This window comes from Leptosomus discolor, chromosome 11, assembly GCF_034619465.1.
Source record: "Leptosomus discolor isolate bLepDis1 chromosome 11, bLepDis1.hap2, whole genome shotgun sequence".
NCBI classification, from domain to species: domain Eukaryota; kingdom Metazoa; phylum Chordata; class Aves; order Leptosomiformes; family Leptosomidae; genus Leptosomus; species Leptosomus discolor.
The window spans coordinates 20972190-20989305 of NC_141401.1; the positions used below are offsets into that span (position 1 = coordinate 20972190).

Genomic DNA, 17116 nt, shown 5'->3' on the forward strand with positions numbered 1-17116 from the left:
CTTTCAGGAGGCATCCCCATTGACCAAGAACAGTACAGCCAATATGGCACTTATCTAGCCTTGTGCTCTGCGGTGGTACTTCAGTTTCACATTCATGTATGCAAAACAATAAAGACTCCTGTTTTAATTTGGTTTTGTTCCCATCTATTTGAAGAGCTGTAAATGTACACAGAAAGTCCAGAAACGTCAGCAGAATCAAGATTTAACATCATCCTTTCTGCCATCCTTGATGTTAAAGAACTGGTCATTCCTAAAATGTTTGAGAGATGTACAGGTCTCAGGTAAGATTTTCATTTACAAATCCAAACAATTGTGTGCACTAGGAGATATGGGATATGAGTTAGATTACCCTAGCAGTTTTAGGTCACTTAGTAAAACTATTTTTATGTCCATGAACATTTTAGTCATCTCTACACCATTTCCATGCCCTTCATCTACTTAATTTTCTATTGTCACTTGATTTCATGTTCCATCTCTTTCTTCCAACAGGCATTTCTGCTGTGATCACAAGTTCTACAGTTATGGTGCATACGAGAGTCAGAGAAAGAGAGCTACACTAAAAGCTGGGTTTAGATGGGGATATTAAGGCTTATTTACACAGCAGGGGGTCAAGATACGACTTGAACAAATTTGTGTTATGAGTCTAGACAGGACCTAGTCTGCAATAGGAACACTCTATTTGTTAGGTGATGTATACTGACAAATATCCATATTCTGTTTAGGTTTTTATTTAAACATTCTTTGGTTAGTTGTGTATTGTAAACAAACTTGGACTTGGCTTGCAAAGCCAAGGTTGGCAAACAGTTGCCTGTAGGACATTAACACAAAGAGATTACTCCTCCAACCAAAACCAAAAGTCTAAGGGCACTACTGAAGAGTCAAGAAAACGCCTGTATTACCAAGGCAACCGTTTGCTTGAAGGGCTGTATACATCACTCGGTGGGCATGCAGTTGTGATAAGGGTGATGGGGGAATGTTTGTCTTACTAAATTTCTGTTTTTCAAATTGCTAGAAAAAGTCTTAGAAACTCAGCTGAGTGTTTTGACATCACAGAAAAGACATCATCGATTCCAGTGTTATTTAACAGTCCACAATTTGTTTACATGCTTTTGTGATATTCACAGAAGAAAACAACAGAATAATCCACTTTCTGTATTTGCCAACTGGACCTGTCCAAAGCTAAAGAATATATATTTTTTTTTCATTACTGAACTTAAATGATGTATTTTAGCAACAAAAATGTGGAAAAAAGCTAATATTGCCAGTCCTCCATATACTTACTGCTTGGTAACTCTCCATAAAACCTGGGGAACGAAGGTGTTACTGCTTCTATATTTCGCCATTTGTCATGTACAGATTCTGATTTCTGTGGACTGAGAGAATATGAAACTATTAAACAAAACCTGAACATATTTACAAAAATCTTATGCCTTAAGGTAAGGTTTGTTGGTGTGGGTTTTTTTGTTGTTGTTGTTTTTGTTGGGTTTTTTGTTTGTTTGGTGTTTTGGTTTTTGGTGGGTTTTTTTTTTTTTTTTAAAGGTAGGTACTCTGCTATCAATTACTCTCAATGACAATTTAGTTTCTCCTTAAAAGACACTTGCATTTTTTTTTTTCGCCCACAACTTGGTACCAAAACATTCACTTGTACACGAATACTGAATAGCACCATCCGTAGGCAGGAAATCCACATTCGGCTCAAAACTCTTTACAGTTAACTTCTATGTTGTATTAAAGCACCAAAGTCATATGTGAAGAATTGATTCAAAATATCATTTTCACAAACAAATAGTACTGTTTTATTCTGTTACATAGGAGAAGAGTTCAAGGGAAACTAGCACCTTTATTTTACAGGTTTCTATTTTTTTCAGTGTTAAATAATTCAGAATATTATTGCAATACTTGAGTTTTCAGTAGATGGTTACAATTCAGGAGACTAGTGGGTATGTCTGCTGCTCTTCAGTACTTTGTCACTGACTAACACTGTAACCTAACCCTTGAAGACAAAGGATATGGATGGAGGGGAAAGAAAGGGGAACAACTTCTCCAAACCCTTGCACTATTCTAAACTATTTCTTTTAAATACATTGCTATAAGGACTCTGCACAAACTATATTTCGGTGTCTTTTAAAAAAAAAAAATCTATTTCACCATTCAAATTCACTATAATCAAGAGTAAGCCATAATATCTCAAAAGCTTTGCAATACTAAACAACTCTAAAAGCTTTCAGCTTGAGAGCTTCAAGTTGCAGATACAAAATGCAAAAGGCAGGAGAGAAATTCGTTGAAGATCTCTTCTGAGTAGCTTCTTCAAGTTTCTGTCCCACTTTTATACTCTGACACATTTTACTACAGGTTCCTTTAATTCCATAGGCTGGGTCAAGTTGCAAAAATGCAACAGATAAACAAACACGTTTATGAATGTGCTTATAGACTCAGGTGCAAGTTTTTCCAAAGCCATGTTTTTCATACTTTATTCTTTTTTGGATTATGACCATTTTTTTGGTGAAATGTTCAAATTATGCTAAAAATTACTGATTTTTATTTAAAAAAAAACCCCTCCAAACAACCCAGGTTTGTACTGGTCTGATAACAAGTGCTTGAAGAATGTCATTCACTGTTCAGTATTTTCACATTCCACAGATTTAATTTATTAAATAGCTAATAGTTCACAGAAATACTATAATCTGAAACTTACTGATCCAAAACACAAGCTGAAGACTTATGACAGCAATTAGTCAAGAGTTTTTTCAACTAAATGTTTTTCATGGGGGAAGTACCACCTGTTAAACTCACGGTTTAAGCAGAAACGTACATATACATGCTGACAAAGACAGAATTCCTGCTAAAATGAGAATACCAGACTTATCCAAGAGTACCTATTGTCTATGAATTGATCAAACGCATTTTCCAGCTTTGACTCTCCAGATTAGAAGTATACAAGTGTGCATATTTTATTTAACAAAGAAGAAATTCTTTTCACTCTCCTGTAACAGCAAAATCACCAGATATGCCAAAGAACAGGGATTCAAACTTAATTACCGCGTTCCCTAGATCAAGGCCAGAGTTGACTGACACTAAAATAATTCTCCTTACAGCCCAATATTTCATTGCTATATGCAAAGTGGGTCAGCATTAACACTTGGGGATCGCAAAGATATTACTAAACCAGTCATTAGTCGTTACACACTGCTGCATTACAAGAAATATGCAAGTCCATACTCCAGCATCAAAGCAGGCAGAACTATGAAGATCAGCTGAATACACGTTAAGCAAGTGTCCTAGTCGCTGGATAATCTGTTCTGATATTCTTTCTTCAGTTTTTAATTTAAAAGTTTAAAAACTTTGGAGTTCATACCAGTTTGCTAACAGAAAGTAAACTTTCATAGGATGGAGAAACATTCATGGCTCTGCTGGCAGATAAGCTACTGAAAGGACATCAGAATGCATTTTCCCCTCTCATATCAGCAACTGAATTAGTAAGAGCTGTTTGTACTACTTAAGGGACCAGGACCCTTACAACCTGTGAAAGCTGTCCTACTAGCCTAGCATGTCTGAAGTTCTGAAACAATTCTTGGAAGGCAGGGGAAAAGATAAACCCTGCGCTATTATGGGACAGAGCCATGATGAGAAAAAAAAAAATTTCCTGTCACCAGCAGTAAGGAGGAAAATGTCCACGTGACTAAAACCCCCGAGGTGTGCGTAGATAAAAACGCAGCAAATACAATCTAGTTCTGAGCAAGTTTCTTAAGAAAGAACACTTTTTCCTTCAGTAATACAGACAAATTGTGGCTACTTCTCTGTTTACTTTCTGAATGTACAATAAGGTACAGCCTCAAAAGCAGATAAGAGGGTGCAAGTGCCGCCAGGAAAAATAATTGTATTGCCTCTATTCAGGCCCAAAGCACTTGCTGCTTAGAAACTCAAAAGGAAAATATGGAGCTAAGGGAAAAAAAAATCAACAGCAACACAACCCAAAACACCAAAACCCACAAAAAACCCAAACCAAACCAAAATCCAAGAAAAAGAATTGAATGGACACAACTCAAGTGCTCTTATCCAGATGAAACCATTGAGAGGCAACAGCCCATGTTAGAGCATCACAGATGTCACCAAACTAAAACTTCGCTACGAGACAGATATAAATAAGTGTGCTACTCAGCTCTGGAAAAAGAGACAATCCAAACAAAGCCATGTCAAAATCCCAAAAGAAACACTTCAGTCCTTGCATAAAATTCATAACTGTTTAAAACCCCAAAATTATGGAATTTTCCCCCTCTCTTTTGTAGAAAAATTCACCTATTTCTACAAGAGATGATAGCTTTTATATTTCCTGGAGAAAACTAAATTATATGGTATAGTTTTCACATACACACAAAAAAGTGCATTTTTTCTTGCAACAACTTTAATAACTTGTAATTTTATGGGAGATATGTTCCAAAGCCAGGATGTGTATGTCTAGGAAAATGTTTGATTCTGGTATGATGACTAGCTCACACAATGTCTTTCTAACAGGGTACTAAGACACAATGCAAGCATGAAGTCCCTTCTTGCATGGAAAGGAATTCATGTTCAAGCTGAAAACCTGGAAACAACCTTTCGTATAAGAGCTTGAGTTGAATATGGACCAGTAGGCAACGTGATCAGCAGTAAAAGTATCTGAGAAATGTATGTTTGTCCTGCGGGATGGTACCTGTCTGAAGATATGCTGAATGCCTAGAGCTTTATGAAAGATGCACAGACATTTGCAGCATCAGGATCATTATTTTTTTGTCCCCCTTCTTGCATCTGGGCCATAGCATCACCCACACTGAAGTTAATTGTCCTTAAAATGCTAAATACAGACCAGCCTAGGCTTTCTGAAAAACAAAAGTCTTTGGACAATACCCATTGTCTGATTAGTGGGCTGTATTTGACTTGGTCAAATAATGTCGAGCATGCTATTTTGCCTTTAATGCTGAAAAAGCATTTAGTCAATAAATTTGTTTTGAGTAACATAAATGTTATTTGGGATGGTTCTCACAACATAAGGGCTGATAAAGCACTCATTCCCAGCAGCTGCCGTTATTACTGGGGGCACTGTACTTTAAACAGTGTAACCAGGACAGTCTGTTCTTGTCTCTCATGTTTTATTATCTGTGAAGCCAAGGGTTTCACGGTAAAGGAAGTGTATTTCTTACAGAGCGGAAGATAAAAATAGCACAAATGTGCTTAATGCACGTCTCTCAATGTGCCTGAAGAGACCTCATTATTCCGCTTTGTTTAAACTGCAAGGAAAAGAGTGAACTCTGGAAAAACAGGGTGTGAAACTAGATGATTCAAGTTCTTGTTCTGTTGAAAAAATTTCTTGCATCAGTTCTCATCTGCTAAATAGAAAAATGTAAAGATACTTAGCTTTATCCCAATCTCATCCTGTTCAAAGAACATCCTATAAAAAAGCTCTAGAGAAAGAATGCAAACTACTGCAAAAAATATTTACAAAAAGTGTTTGTTTCATATTTTTTCACTTTTTATAAAGGAAGAAGAGACTGATAATGAAAAAGTTCTTACCTTTCAACTTCACCTGTAACTGCTGAAGGTATGTTAATTATCCTGTTGATTAAAGCTATTCTGCTAAATAAGAAGAATACTGTTTCCAATCCCTTCGTTCCATAAACATTTTTCTCTGGTCCATCCTTCTTTTCAGTTTGTCCTTCAGTTGCAGCAAGGTACTTGTTTGATAAATCAAGCACTCTTTTTGAGAACAAGTTGATTACCGCAAGTTCTTCTAGCACACCACAGTCAGTACATGTCCATCCCGGCAGCAGCAGCGATAGATGGTTTTTATTTGACACAAGTCCAAAAGAAACAGGACACTGAAGCTTCAAGATATCTAAGTGTCCAACACAAAGATTGTCTATTTCTTTATCTACACCCCATGGTAAGAGACATGACAAAAGCAGTTTAGCTGCATCGGTGGTGATGTTGACATCAACGTTTCCTGATGGCTGCATTCTGATCTTTCTTGAACTCTTCATTTTTTGCTGTCTTTTCATGCCACCACTTTCTTGCAAAGGCCTACCTGCATTATCATCCCTACAGACCTGGTTTGAGCAAACCAGGTAAGTATCTACTTGCCCATCCACTGGAGATATGGAGCCAGCAGTTTTATTTCTTTTTAATGTCAGTGCCCTTTTCTCAGTAGTGCTTTTGGCTCTTTCTAGAGTGTCACAGTTGTGGAATGAATTTGATGACTTTAATCCATCGAGTTGAGATGACAGAAGCTCCTCAAGTTTCTCCAGATCAAATAAGAGAACATGAAAGCTTGCATTGCTCCATTTTGTCTTAACTGGTAAGATAGTAAAGGGCTGTTGAATGCAGCTGGTATCAGCTGGCTGAAAGAAAAACACAAGTGTCCAAATACAAATCCATAGTATTTTGTAATTTTCAAGGTAACAGCATAGAATAGCATATGGACTAGACCAAATCTATTAACTCTATTAAGTTCAACTTAATGATATTTATTCACTTCTTACTAAGGAAAAAGGTTTTTCTTCCGAATAGCTTCAGATACACAGAGATGTATGCATGGAAATACTGTAATACAGGCTCCCTAACACCTCCAATTATACAGCCATACTGTAGATCTCATTTATCTTAGCCAAAACTCTAGGATGGTATTTCTTCTGCTAGGTTTCATTTCAAGCTGAAAGGCTTTCAGAAAAATTTTAAAGAATACAGGTTTGTATCCCTCCGCCGCTGCCCTGACCCCAAAAAATAAATCTAGGGAAACACAAATCCTACGATGTTGCAAAATTCTTGCAAACCCTTAGAATCTGTATGTCTTGTAGCAATTTGATATATGTCTGGGATAAAGACTATGCCTTTTGCCATTTCAAAACTTGAAAAATTATCTTAAAGTTACCTAATTCTGAGTTAAGTCACACATACTTTATCATCAACAATAAAGAACCTACGTAACTAGATCTCCAGTTAAACATTAATTACCTTAGATGAAAACAATTGAGAGAAAAAGGCTAGAGAGCTACTACAGTGTTTGTGAACATCTGACTTCACCTTGTGGCATTCTATTTCCAACCTGGATCTTTCTAAAATTCCCCATACTTTTTCACCAAATTTAAAGGCCACTCACAGCAACGGCTTTGCAGAGCATCACTGCAGTTCCACATACTAACGTGATAATCGTGCTGGTATAAACACACATCTGATTACTGCTGTTAACAAATACCCAAAGAAAATAGTTTTTGAATCCTCCTAAAATCTGTCAGAAATGAAGATTTCAGAACAGCTACAGTTACTCACAACTTTAGACTGACATATTAAACAGTAACCTAATGATGATGAACTGTAATAGTGTCAGCTGAACAACATGAGTAAATGTTCAAAGTCACCTTGAAAATATATTTTAAACTCAGTTTTATTCTTGCAGTTTCATTATTTAAATAAATTAGCATTAAGAACAAAGTTTACATCTTTTAGAATTGGAATTAGTTTTTATTTTGCTAGTGTCCTTGGCATAGGGTAGGTACTATGCTGTGATGAACTCCTGAGGAAGGGATGTCTTTAGACACATTAAAAATCAGCTCCTTATACAAGTATCACAGAGGAACTCGCCCACACAAATGCCAGATAAAGATAATCTGTCGTGGACATTAGAATCTTACACAGAACGTAGTCTAAACATACAGAAAGAACACAATATTTGAGAAGAAAAACTAAGATAAGTCTTCTCTATTAGGACATAAACTCTATAGATTAGATACTCTCTCATTAGAGCCTGTGGAAAGAAGGAAAGAGCAAGAATAAACACAAGAATGAAGAAAAATATTAATATTACACCACGTGAATGGATGACACATGCAGGCAGTAATAAGATCCTAAGGACGAACAAGTCAAGAGGGGGAAATTCCAAAGTCTGTCCTGTAGCTGTTGAGATATTTCTATGTATGGAAAACATTCCACACGTGCTTTTCCCCCATTCCCAGTTTCCAAAGAATACTTCAGGAGAGATGCTCTGTCTCTGCCTTCTGTGCCAGCTAATTTCTGAGAGTCTTTAAGGAGAGGAAGCACAGCAATTTACCTCAGATCTCATATTCCAGTCAAGATCCACTCACAGAAGTGGCTTTCCTGCCTTACACATCTCCAAAAACATTTGACATGCCTCTGCTCTTCTCCCTGTACAACTTTCTGTGCCTGTGTATTCCCAGCATAACAAAAACTTTATGACAGAGCTTCTGCAGGCTTCGAAAAGCAGAAAAAATTTTACGAGTGGGGGCACGGTAGAATACCAGCTTCTTTTGCTGCTTCCTTACTCTTTTGTTTTTTATTGTAAAAGGACTGAACCTGCATACCACCTAGTGAAGAATCTGCAATAATAATGCTATCAGTGACAGTTAGTGACAAATATTCACATTCTGAAAGGATGATCTTAATGTTTCAATAAAATCTATTTTCCTCCTCAGTTTTAGTTTTTAGCTGTATTTTAATACATAAAGTCTGAAACAATAATTCCTTTTAAGCAAAAAATTGAAATATTTTGTAAATATTGACTCTGGGCATTACGAATTTTTTAAAAGATCTTTTTTCACAGGAAATGCGATCTTACATAGAGCCATAGATATCACAGAAACGTTTACCGGAAGGAATGTCTGTAGGTCATCTCATTAAACCTCCTGCTCCACAGACTTCCATGTCACTGATACTCTTACGAAACTGATGGTATTTCAGAATTATTTTCTGAGGAAAAAGCCCATGACAAATATCCAGTTGTAATTGGATCAAATTGGAACAACATCCTATTACTTCTGCATGCAACTAAACATCTCAGAAACTGAACTCAATGACAGAGTTGAATCTTTAAGAATACTCCATTGGTAGATGCTTTCCAAGATAAAGACAAAACTCTAAATTTTTGTCTGAGAGACTCCAGATGAGTTTGTAGAAGAGTGACTACTTTCTTTCACAAGAATCATCATGCTGCACGACCAAACAACATTCCATGAAGGTACTGGGAGGATCATCCAATGGTAAAGTTACGAGATTGGGACACAACATCTTTTATCAGATTCCTGCTGTATCTATGAAAGAGCTATCTGTTACCTTTCGGGGAACAGCACACATCAGGGAGCATAAATTCCTCATTGACGCTTTTGCCCTTTTCTTTAAGCACTTATGACTTCTACGTTTTTATTGTCCTGCACAAGCCTGTGCTCCCAGCACCATGTTCAGTCTAGCTATTCCACCTTTACAAGCAGGCATGAGCAGAAAGACAGCATCAAGAAGCAACTTTTCAGTCCAGGGATACTTTTGCAAACTGTCATACCAACTTCCATATCACAACTAATATAGACTTTTCTAGATCACTATGTCAGTTTTAATTTTCTTGTGATCATTAGAAATATTCCACTAATGCAAAGACCTGTTTCTGTTGAAAATAGCTGAATCTTAGAAGAAACCATCAAGTGTGAGTAAACAGGATAACAGCTGGCTTGAACTTGAATGCAATGTCAATGAACTCATCTTTCTGAAGACCGCTCCTTACCTTACTCCTTTTACATTACAAACCATGATTTTACACGATTAGCTATTTTTAAAATTAATATTGCAGTTAGGAATAACACAAAGAAAAAATTTGACTCTATACCCTCTAAGTTATTTGACTATTTAGTTTTGGAAAACAAAACTAATTTGGTTGCAGAAAACTATTTTGTTTTAGAAAAACAAAACTAATTTGTTTTTCTGTTATTTAGAGAATGATGCTCCCACCAGATGAGGATGCACTCTAAATACATAATCTTATTTAAAGATCTCCATAAGGAGTCATAAGTAAGAGATTATAACTGCTTGTTCAGGTTTTCTTTTTATCCCTTTCCTTTTTCCTTTTTAAAAAACAATACGTTGTAGATAAGCACTAGGATTATTTTAATCTTTAATTATGCGGTTTCCTAATACATAGGGAGAACCCCATGGAATGCAAACACCGGAATTCACAAGCTCGCTTTAACATTAATAGAAGCTATTATTATTTGATCTATCCTTTTCATTTTTCTCTGTTCTGTGCATTTATATTTGTTTGATCAACATTTAGAAACCTTTAGGAAAATCACCATCCAAACAAATACTGTGACAATGTCAATCTGTTGAGGCATCTCGTGACGCTACTGTGTGTGAAGTCACAATAAATGTTTATTGGCAATATGAAAGCTTATTGACATAGATCCTAAAAGCATCTACCAAGTTATCTTAGCTCTCTGCCATGGGCATTTCATTCCAACGAAAGGTGGTGGACATCTAAAGCTTTAGACCATAAAACACTATTTAGGAAATATGGACAAGCTATTCTCTGTAAGAGAAGATGACGGAAAATGGAAGGAAACCCATAAAACTAACTACGAACTAGAGACCTGGGAATAGCATTTGATGACGGATATTGAAAAGCAGATTAACAGATATTTACATTCTGTACTACACCTTTCCTGACATTCCAGAAGTATTTCACAAAAATAAATCCTACTACATTCAGATAAATATTGCCATTATCTTTAATTTTTTTTTCCAAATGTACACACTAAGATTTAGTGACCCAGTGTCAAAGCCCAGGCTAAAAACAACAGCAACCACAAAGCATGACTTGTCTCCGAACCATAGAGTCCAACTTCGAGGCCAGGGTTGCCCACACACAGGCTTCAGTAATGGAAAGATTCCTTTTTCCTTTTCTGACAATTTTTACTTAACTTGGACTCAGTTACCACGAGACTGTCTTTCAAACCCAAACCGCTTAAGCGGATACATCCAAGCCATTCAAGCCTTACTATTCTCACAGTGAATTTCAAATAGTCACATCAAAACCCAACTCATTTTGTAATACAGAGGCTTCCTTCAATTCTGCAAGTTAATAAACACCACACTATGTACTGAACACACCCTATGGATTTTGGTAATCATAATTTTGAAAGAAAGTACAGAAGCATCTTTTCTAGTCTACCATTGCTATCTTTAAATTTTATTTTTGACATGGCCGACTTTCTGATTTGCTATTTACACATCTCCCCTGACCACCAGCGTTCCATCTACTTTTATTATTTAGCTGAAAAATTGGGAAGTTTTTTAAATCATTTATTTTAAAAATCTTCTGGAAGCTATTACAGAGAGGGCAAACTTTTATCAGTTTCAGTAATTTTATCCAGATTTTGAAAGCTGATCCTCGTTGTTGTCCAAATACATGTATCTAAAATAACTATAAATGTTAAGGTCCCTGAAAATTAGCAGAATGTGCTACTTCTTTTTTTGTGCATCACTAGTAGTAAGTCTAACAAGGAGTTAACCCCAACGGAGGTGTATGTTAATCAAAAAAGAAAACTCTAGTAATAAGAAAAGTCATGTTTTCATAAAGCGTAAAAATTGTCATACCCAGGGCTAAAATCAGATGTTTATCGCCATGATACAGCTTACCACTTATTTTTGTTGGAAACTGAGACGTAGGAAGGACTTTTTTATTTTATTCTGCGTATGCACGTATTATCTCAAAATTAATCTAACAGCACCACCAGCCATTTCAGTTAAAATATTGGCTAGTCCCCAATAAAAACTGATGAATAAGTACCTCATGAAGCTTCTATAATTAACTATTAGATCTTAATTTAACATTTCCAAATCCCGAACCAAAACAGCCCACTTTTTTTTTTTTTTTGGTAGAATTAACAAATCACTGTTTGAAGCTGAATACTTGAGTAATAAGGCTAGACCTCCTTTGCTCAAAATAAAGCCATTTGTGTGCTGATAACATTTCTGGACCGTGGAACATTTTTACCACTTGCAGAGATCCGCATTGCTTGATAAGGCTCCCTATAAGCCTGCACTTGTAAGCTTTACAGAAGTAAGAAGTCTAGCTACAGACCAAAATTATATCCTGAGTCTCACAAACCTCTTGTGCATCATCTCTGACTGACTTACAGAAGAACAAGATCTCTACATCTAGGAAAGACCAGGAGCAAGGAGGGGGCTTTGAAAAGGTAAGCTATATTCCATGCATGGCCACTATCACCTCTAATAGCTCCCTAGTTTGCCACTGAAGATGTTTCAGCCAGGACAAGATGAGAGCTAGAACAGACTATTTCAGTTGGAAGCGACCTATGACAGTCATCTAGTCCAACTGCCTGAGCAATTCACAGCTGACCAAAAGTTAGAACATGGTATTAAGGGCATTCTCCAAGTGTCTTTTAAACACTGACAGGCTTCAGGCATCAACCACCTCTCTAGGAAGCCTGTTCCAGCGTTTGACCACCCTCTTGGTAAAGAAGTGTTGCCTAACGTTCAGTCCAAACCTCCCCTGACATAGCTTTGAACCCTTCCCACAATTCCTACCACTGGATACCAGGGAGAAGAGCTCAGCACCTCCCTCTCCACTTCCCCTCCTCAGGAAGCTACAGAGAGCAATGAGGTCACCCCCCAGACCCCTCTTCTCCAAACCAGACAAGCCCAAAGTCCTTAGCTGCTCTTCATAGGACATTCCTTCCAGCCCTATCACCAGCTCTGTTGGCCTCCTCTGGATGCATTCAAGGACCTCTACATCCATTCCCACTCCAAAATTCACAAGCCTCCTCTTCATCTTTTCTTCTCCCTTTACACATCTTTACCAAACCACCTTAGCACCCAAGGAAAAATTTTCCCATGTCTAAGGGAAGGGGGAGGCAGGAGACTATCCTTACTGTGGCCCCCAAATACATTAATACACGCCATCATCTTCAACAGGTTTAAGACAGACATACCACACAAAAATTCATGGGAAGTACAATTCAAGTGTTATTTCACCTAGCTGCCTTCTCATCTCTAAAGGCCTTTTTCCACTGGGATCCAACTTGTTCTAGGAACGTTACTCCACTTAAAATACACGCTTCCATTAGCTGACAGGGGTTCCCATACTGTTTCAGCTCCGCATATATATATATATATATATATATATATGTACTTTCTCCACACACCAGCTTCCTTTACCAGATGCATTCTATTGGGGGTTTTGTGCTAAAAACAGATTTGACAAGAATGGTTTTGACGTTCATTTTACATAAAGGAAATAAAGTGGCAAAATCACATGGTAGATTTTTGGAAAGAAAACCAGACTCAGAATACACTTAGATGCCACCTTGATACCACTGAAAAGAAATTGCTCAGTTCTCACAGCGTGGGTCATTTCAACTTCTATGTAAAACAAGTCCTGAAGTATTAAACGTGACTTTTTCTTACAGACTTTCATCCTCCATTGTGTTCTCACTTTATCCCAAACATAACAGGATAAAGTGACAGAAAATTGGCCGCAAAGTTCCTAGTGCCTGCAGAATGAATCATGCTATGGAAGTGAGCTATTCTGCTGATTCTAATCAGTTTTTTAAATTATGTAATATTCAAGGGGTTTAATTGTGTTCCTTTGAGCTTTCTCTTGTGATACAGTATATTTTGATCCACTAACATTAAACAAGTCAGAAAAAAGATCAGTCCCCTCCTTCATCCGCTACTTGCTGCCTACAGAGGCTCAAGAAAATATTAGAAATTGAACAACTTACTTTTAGGTGAAAATTTACTTAGATTAGGGAGGTGGGGGTAAGCTTAATTGCAGTATTGTCAAAAGGTACTGGAAGTTTATTAACAGAAGCTGCACTGCTTCTGATTTTATTAAGGTGGGAGATTTTCTGTCTTTTATTTATCTTGGGTTTTCTGGCAGATTTATAATTTTTGATGTTGACAGTCATTAGACTATCAGCTTTTAATACAGGCCCAATACAATAGCGCACTTAAGTACATGATAAAGTCTGCCAGATAAGCAAGACTTCCTCTTTTAAAGAGTAATTAGCTCATTATTAAATATACTTACTATAAAGAAAGCTGCTAATTTAATCAGTAAAATACCCCCATCCCACAGTCTGCTCATGTGTATTCAGCGAAGACATCCTGTGACCAAGGTACATGTACTTCACCCTTTCAAACAAGTACCTTTAAGCAAAACCTAGTACAGAATCACTACAACCACTGCATCTCAAAGTCTTTAAGAAGTTTCTCGATATAATTTCTGAAATATCACAATGAAGTTTAAGAATACAGTATCAATACGCTTATTTCAATGCAACTAACATTTATTTTTGCCATCCATCTTTGCCGTAGTCTGACCTTTAATTACACTACAATCTCAATAGAAACTTCCAAGAGCATTTACATGTTTGAATCACTTACTGTTCGTTACCTCTGTGGCAGTCAATAACATCGACAATAAACAGGATTATTTGGTTTTAATTTTTAAAAACTAAAATGTGAAGAACCTCAGTTCCAGAAATGAAAGGGTGAGGCAGTAGAATTTGACAGAGTAAGTTTAGGGCTAAGAATTTTCTGTGTCTTGATCATAGCAGTCACTGGGATGTCAACAGACATTCAGACCTCATAACTTTTCTCAGAATCACATCTCATGATCTCATCAAGAGCTGTTTTAACCGAAGCATGGCTACTACACCTAGGGGCCTTAAACATTAACTTATATTGCCAATGACAGCTCTATTCTTCATGATGCTTTATCCTTGATGGTAGGAAGTGATACCTATGTTTGGTTTTGTTTGGTTGGTTTTCCAATCTTTTTTAAATACAGAATAGCTTAGTAAATGTCTTTACTTGCATAGACTTTTTTTTCCTCTTTAACATTTTAAAAAAATAATAGCATTCCATATAACATAGATAAGGGAAAGAATTACATTTTGGAGACATGTTTGCAGGTGCTCACACATAGTTTTGTAAAATAGGAAACCTGTAATTGTGTCATGGAATTGTCTCAGAAAACAAATATATAAACAATGCACAAAATGGCTGGCACAGTGTAAATTAAAGCATTAAATTCATTTCTAAATCCTGAGCCCTCTGTTGCTAGAGATGGTAGTCGATAGCGGTAAAAAAAAAAATCGCCTCCTTGAAATGTGCTTGGTGGACAGCAGCTTGATGATTGGCAGCACAAATAGAAGACAAACGAGAAAGCCTTCAATCTGCAGCTGATGCACAGGAAGAACATGGGGAGCTGAGTTTACAATAGAGAAAACATTACCAAGCTAATGGCACAGGCAATCATTTGACCACCATGCATCTCTGATAGCAGCAGGGCATCCATTTTCAGTTAAGTGTAAGAGTACCTTTTTGCTTTCTCTGACCACTGCAGGGGTAAAACAACCTAGTGCGTGAAACCCACTGACTGGTAATAAATTACTATATTGGATACTTTTTGTTTTCTTTTGGCAGTGACTTCACTGCGTATTCCTGCTATCATTACCAATTAAAGTGGAGATGGCGTTAGCAAGCTATATCTAACTGTATATCAGTCCCTGTGCTCCAATTGCTTTGGAAAGTACCACAGGGTCAAGAGGCTCCTTTGACCTTTATCAGCTAAGTCTCTCTGACCACTCAGTATTTGAAGCAATCTCCGCTGAACAGATGGACACTTTTGCAGACTCTATAAAGCTTAGAATATAAAGATAAATGAAATTGTGTTTGGGGCTTCAAACTGGTTTATGAGCATAAAATATTGTTAGCAAGTTCCACAAAAATCTCAGATTTCAAATAGCACATCTTAAACCTATACCATGAACACAACACCTCTTCATCTATTAGGAAATTGATTCTTTTTCTGTTGTGGTTTCTACAGATAAAACTAAAAACTTAATGTAACTTCTATGCCAAAATTTTAGTCATACAATACAAAAGAAAGCTTCAAATTCCTTAGGTGATGTTTGAAGAACTGATAATAATTAGATACAAGCGTGGTCTTGTGATCATTTTTATGTATCTGTAACCAAAAAACAATCTATTGTTTGAGAATAACATTGAACAGTCTTTTGTTTGAGCTAAATCACACCAGCAAATCTGCCTTGTTAAATAACAAATATTATACAGGCTTAACTAGATTTAGTATTGAATATTTCTTAAATTGGACAAAATCATGGGATACTAGTTGTTGGGGTTTTTTTAAGCCTGGCGTGGTTTTCAGAAAAATAAACTCCCAAAAGGTAAAATTCTGATCTGCATCTTTCTGCGTAACGTCATGAATGTTCCATAGGAATACTTCCTCAAAACAATTTTTGGTCCTTCATTCTAGTATCACCCCAATTCAACCAACAATTCAACACAGTCTTACTAACACTGAACCTGCTGTCACCTGCAAATACACAGCTGGCTTACTTTCTTGCTCAGCTGAAGAGACGAACAATCCAGGACATGTGCAGAGATGCATGTAGTTAAGAAGTGACAAACAGCAGGTACATAATTGAAATGGCTCTCTAGAAGAACCTGCATAGGATGGAAGGATGCAGTTTATCAGCTACACTTTGCTTTCCACGTAAAGACCATATGCCCCTACTAATCCAGTACAGCTCATATCGGCAACCCACACATGCACACTTGTATGTCTGACCCTTCCTACCTCCTGGAGCTTCGAACTGAGGGAGCATGCGAACAATTCCTGTCACTAAAAGCATCCATAGCCTCCCAAAGTGAGCAGATAGGCCAGGCCTACCTTCTCCAAAGCAATGCTGGTGTTACACATAGGATAAGGATCACCCAGAGTGAAGGTGTTACTATACCAAGGTCGTTCATACTCCTCACCATCAGACACTTCACTTAGCCACAGGACAGAGGAGCCTCTTGAAGGGGGCATGAAGAACTTATTTTCTTATTAATACACCCTTTTTAAACCTCAAGTACTCACACATAAAAACCAAGCATAAAAAGCCCGGAGTCAATAGTGGTGCCCCAGTTTGCTTTTACAAGCAATGTATGCTTGACCCGAGGCTTCAGCACTTGGCCAATGTAACCCCCAACAAAGGTGTCCATTCATGATTAATTTCCCTGTATGAATCAGTTTAAAGAAACTGCTTTGAACTTGCCTTACATTACTTTCATTATATTATTCATTACAACAGCCCTGGTGATATTACTGAGGATGCCTCTGTCTCCCACACAGAGAAGGCTACAATGTTTTTTGAGCTTACATCACCAACGTTTGTCTATCAATTCAATTGCAACATAAACAGAGTCAAGCTCTTTCCTTCCAACACTATAATCTTTCTCCCTTTTTTTTTTTGTCAAATCCCAGTGG

General features: G+C 37.1%; 1 protein-coding gene across 1 annotated transcript in view; it reads right to left on the minus strand.

Moving 5' to 3' along the window:
* Window positions 1–17116, minus strand: part of WDR72 (WD repeat domain 72) — a 109304-nt gene that overhangs the window by 48463 nt on the left and 43725 nt on the right. The window contains exons 14-15 of the mRNA XM_009948463.2: window positions 5548–6371; window positions 1282–1373 (exon numbers count right to left, since the gene is read on the minus strand). Of these exons, the coding sequence (XP_009946765.2) occupies window positions 1282–1373; window positions 5548–6371 (916 nt within the window). The remainder of the gene's footprint in view (window positions 1–1281; window positions 1374–5547; window positions 6372–17116) is intronic.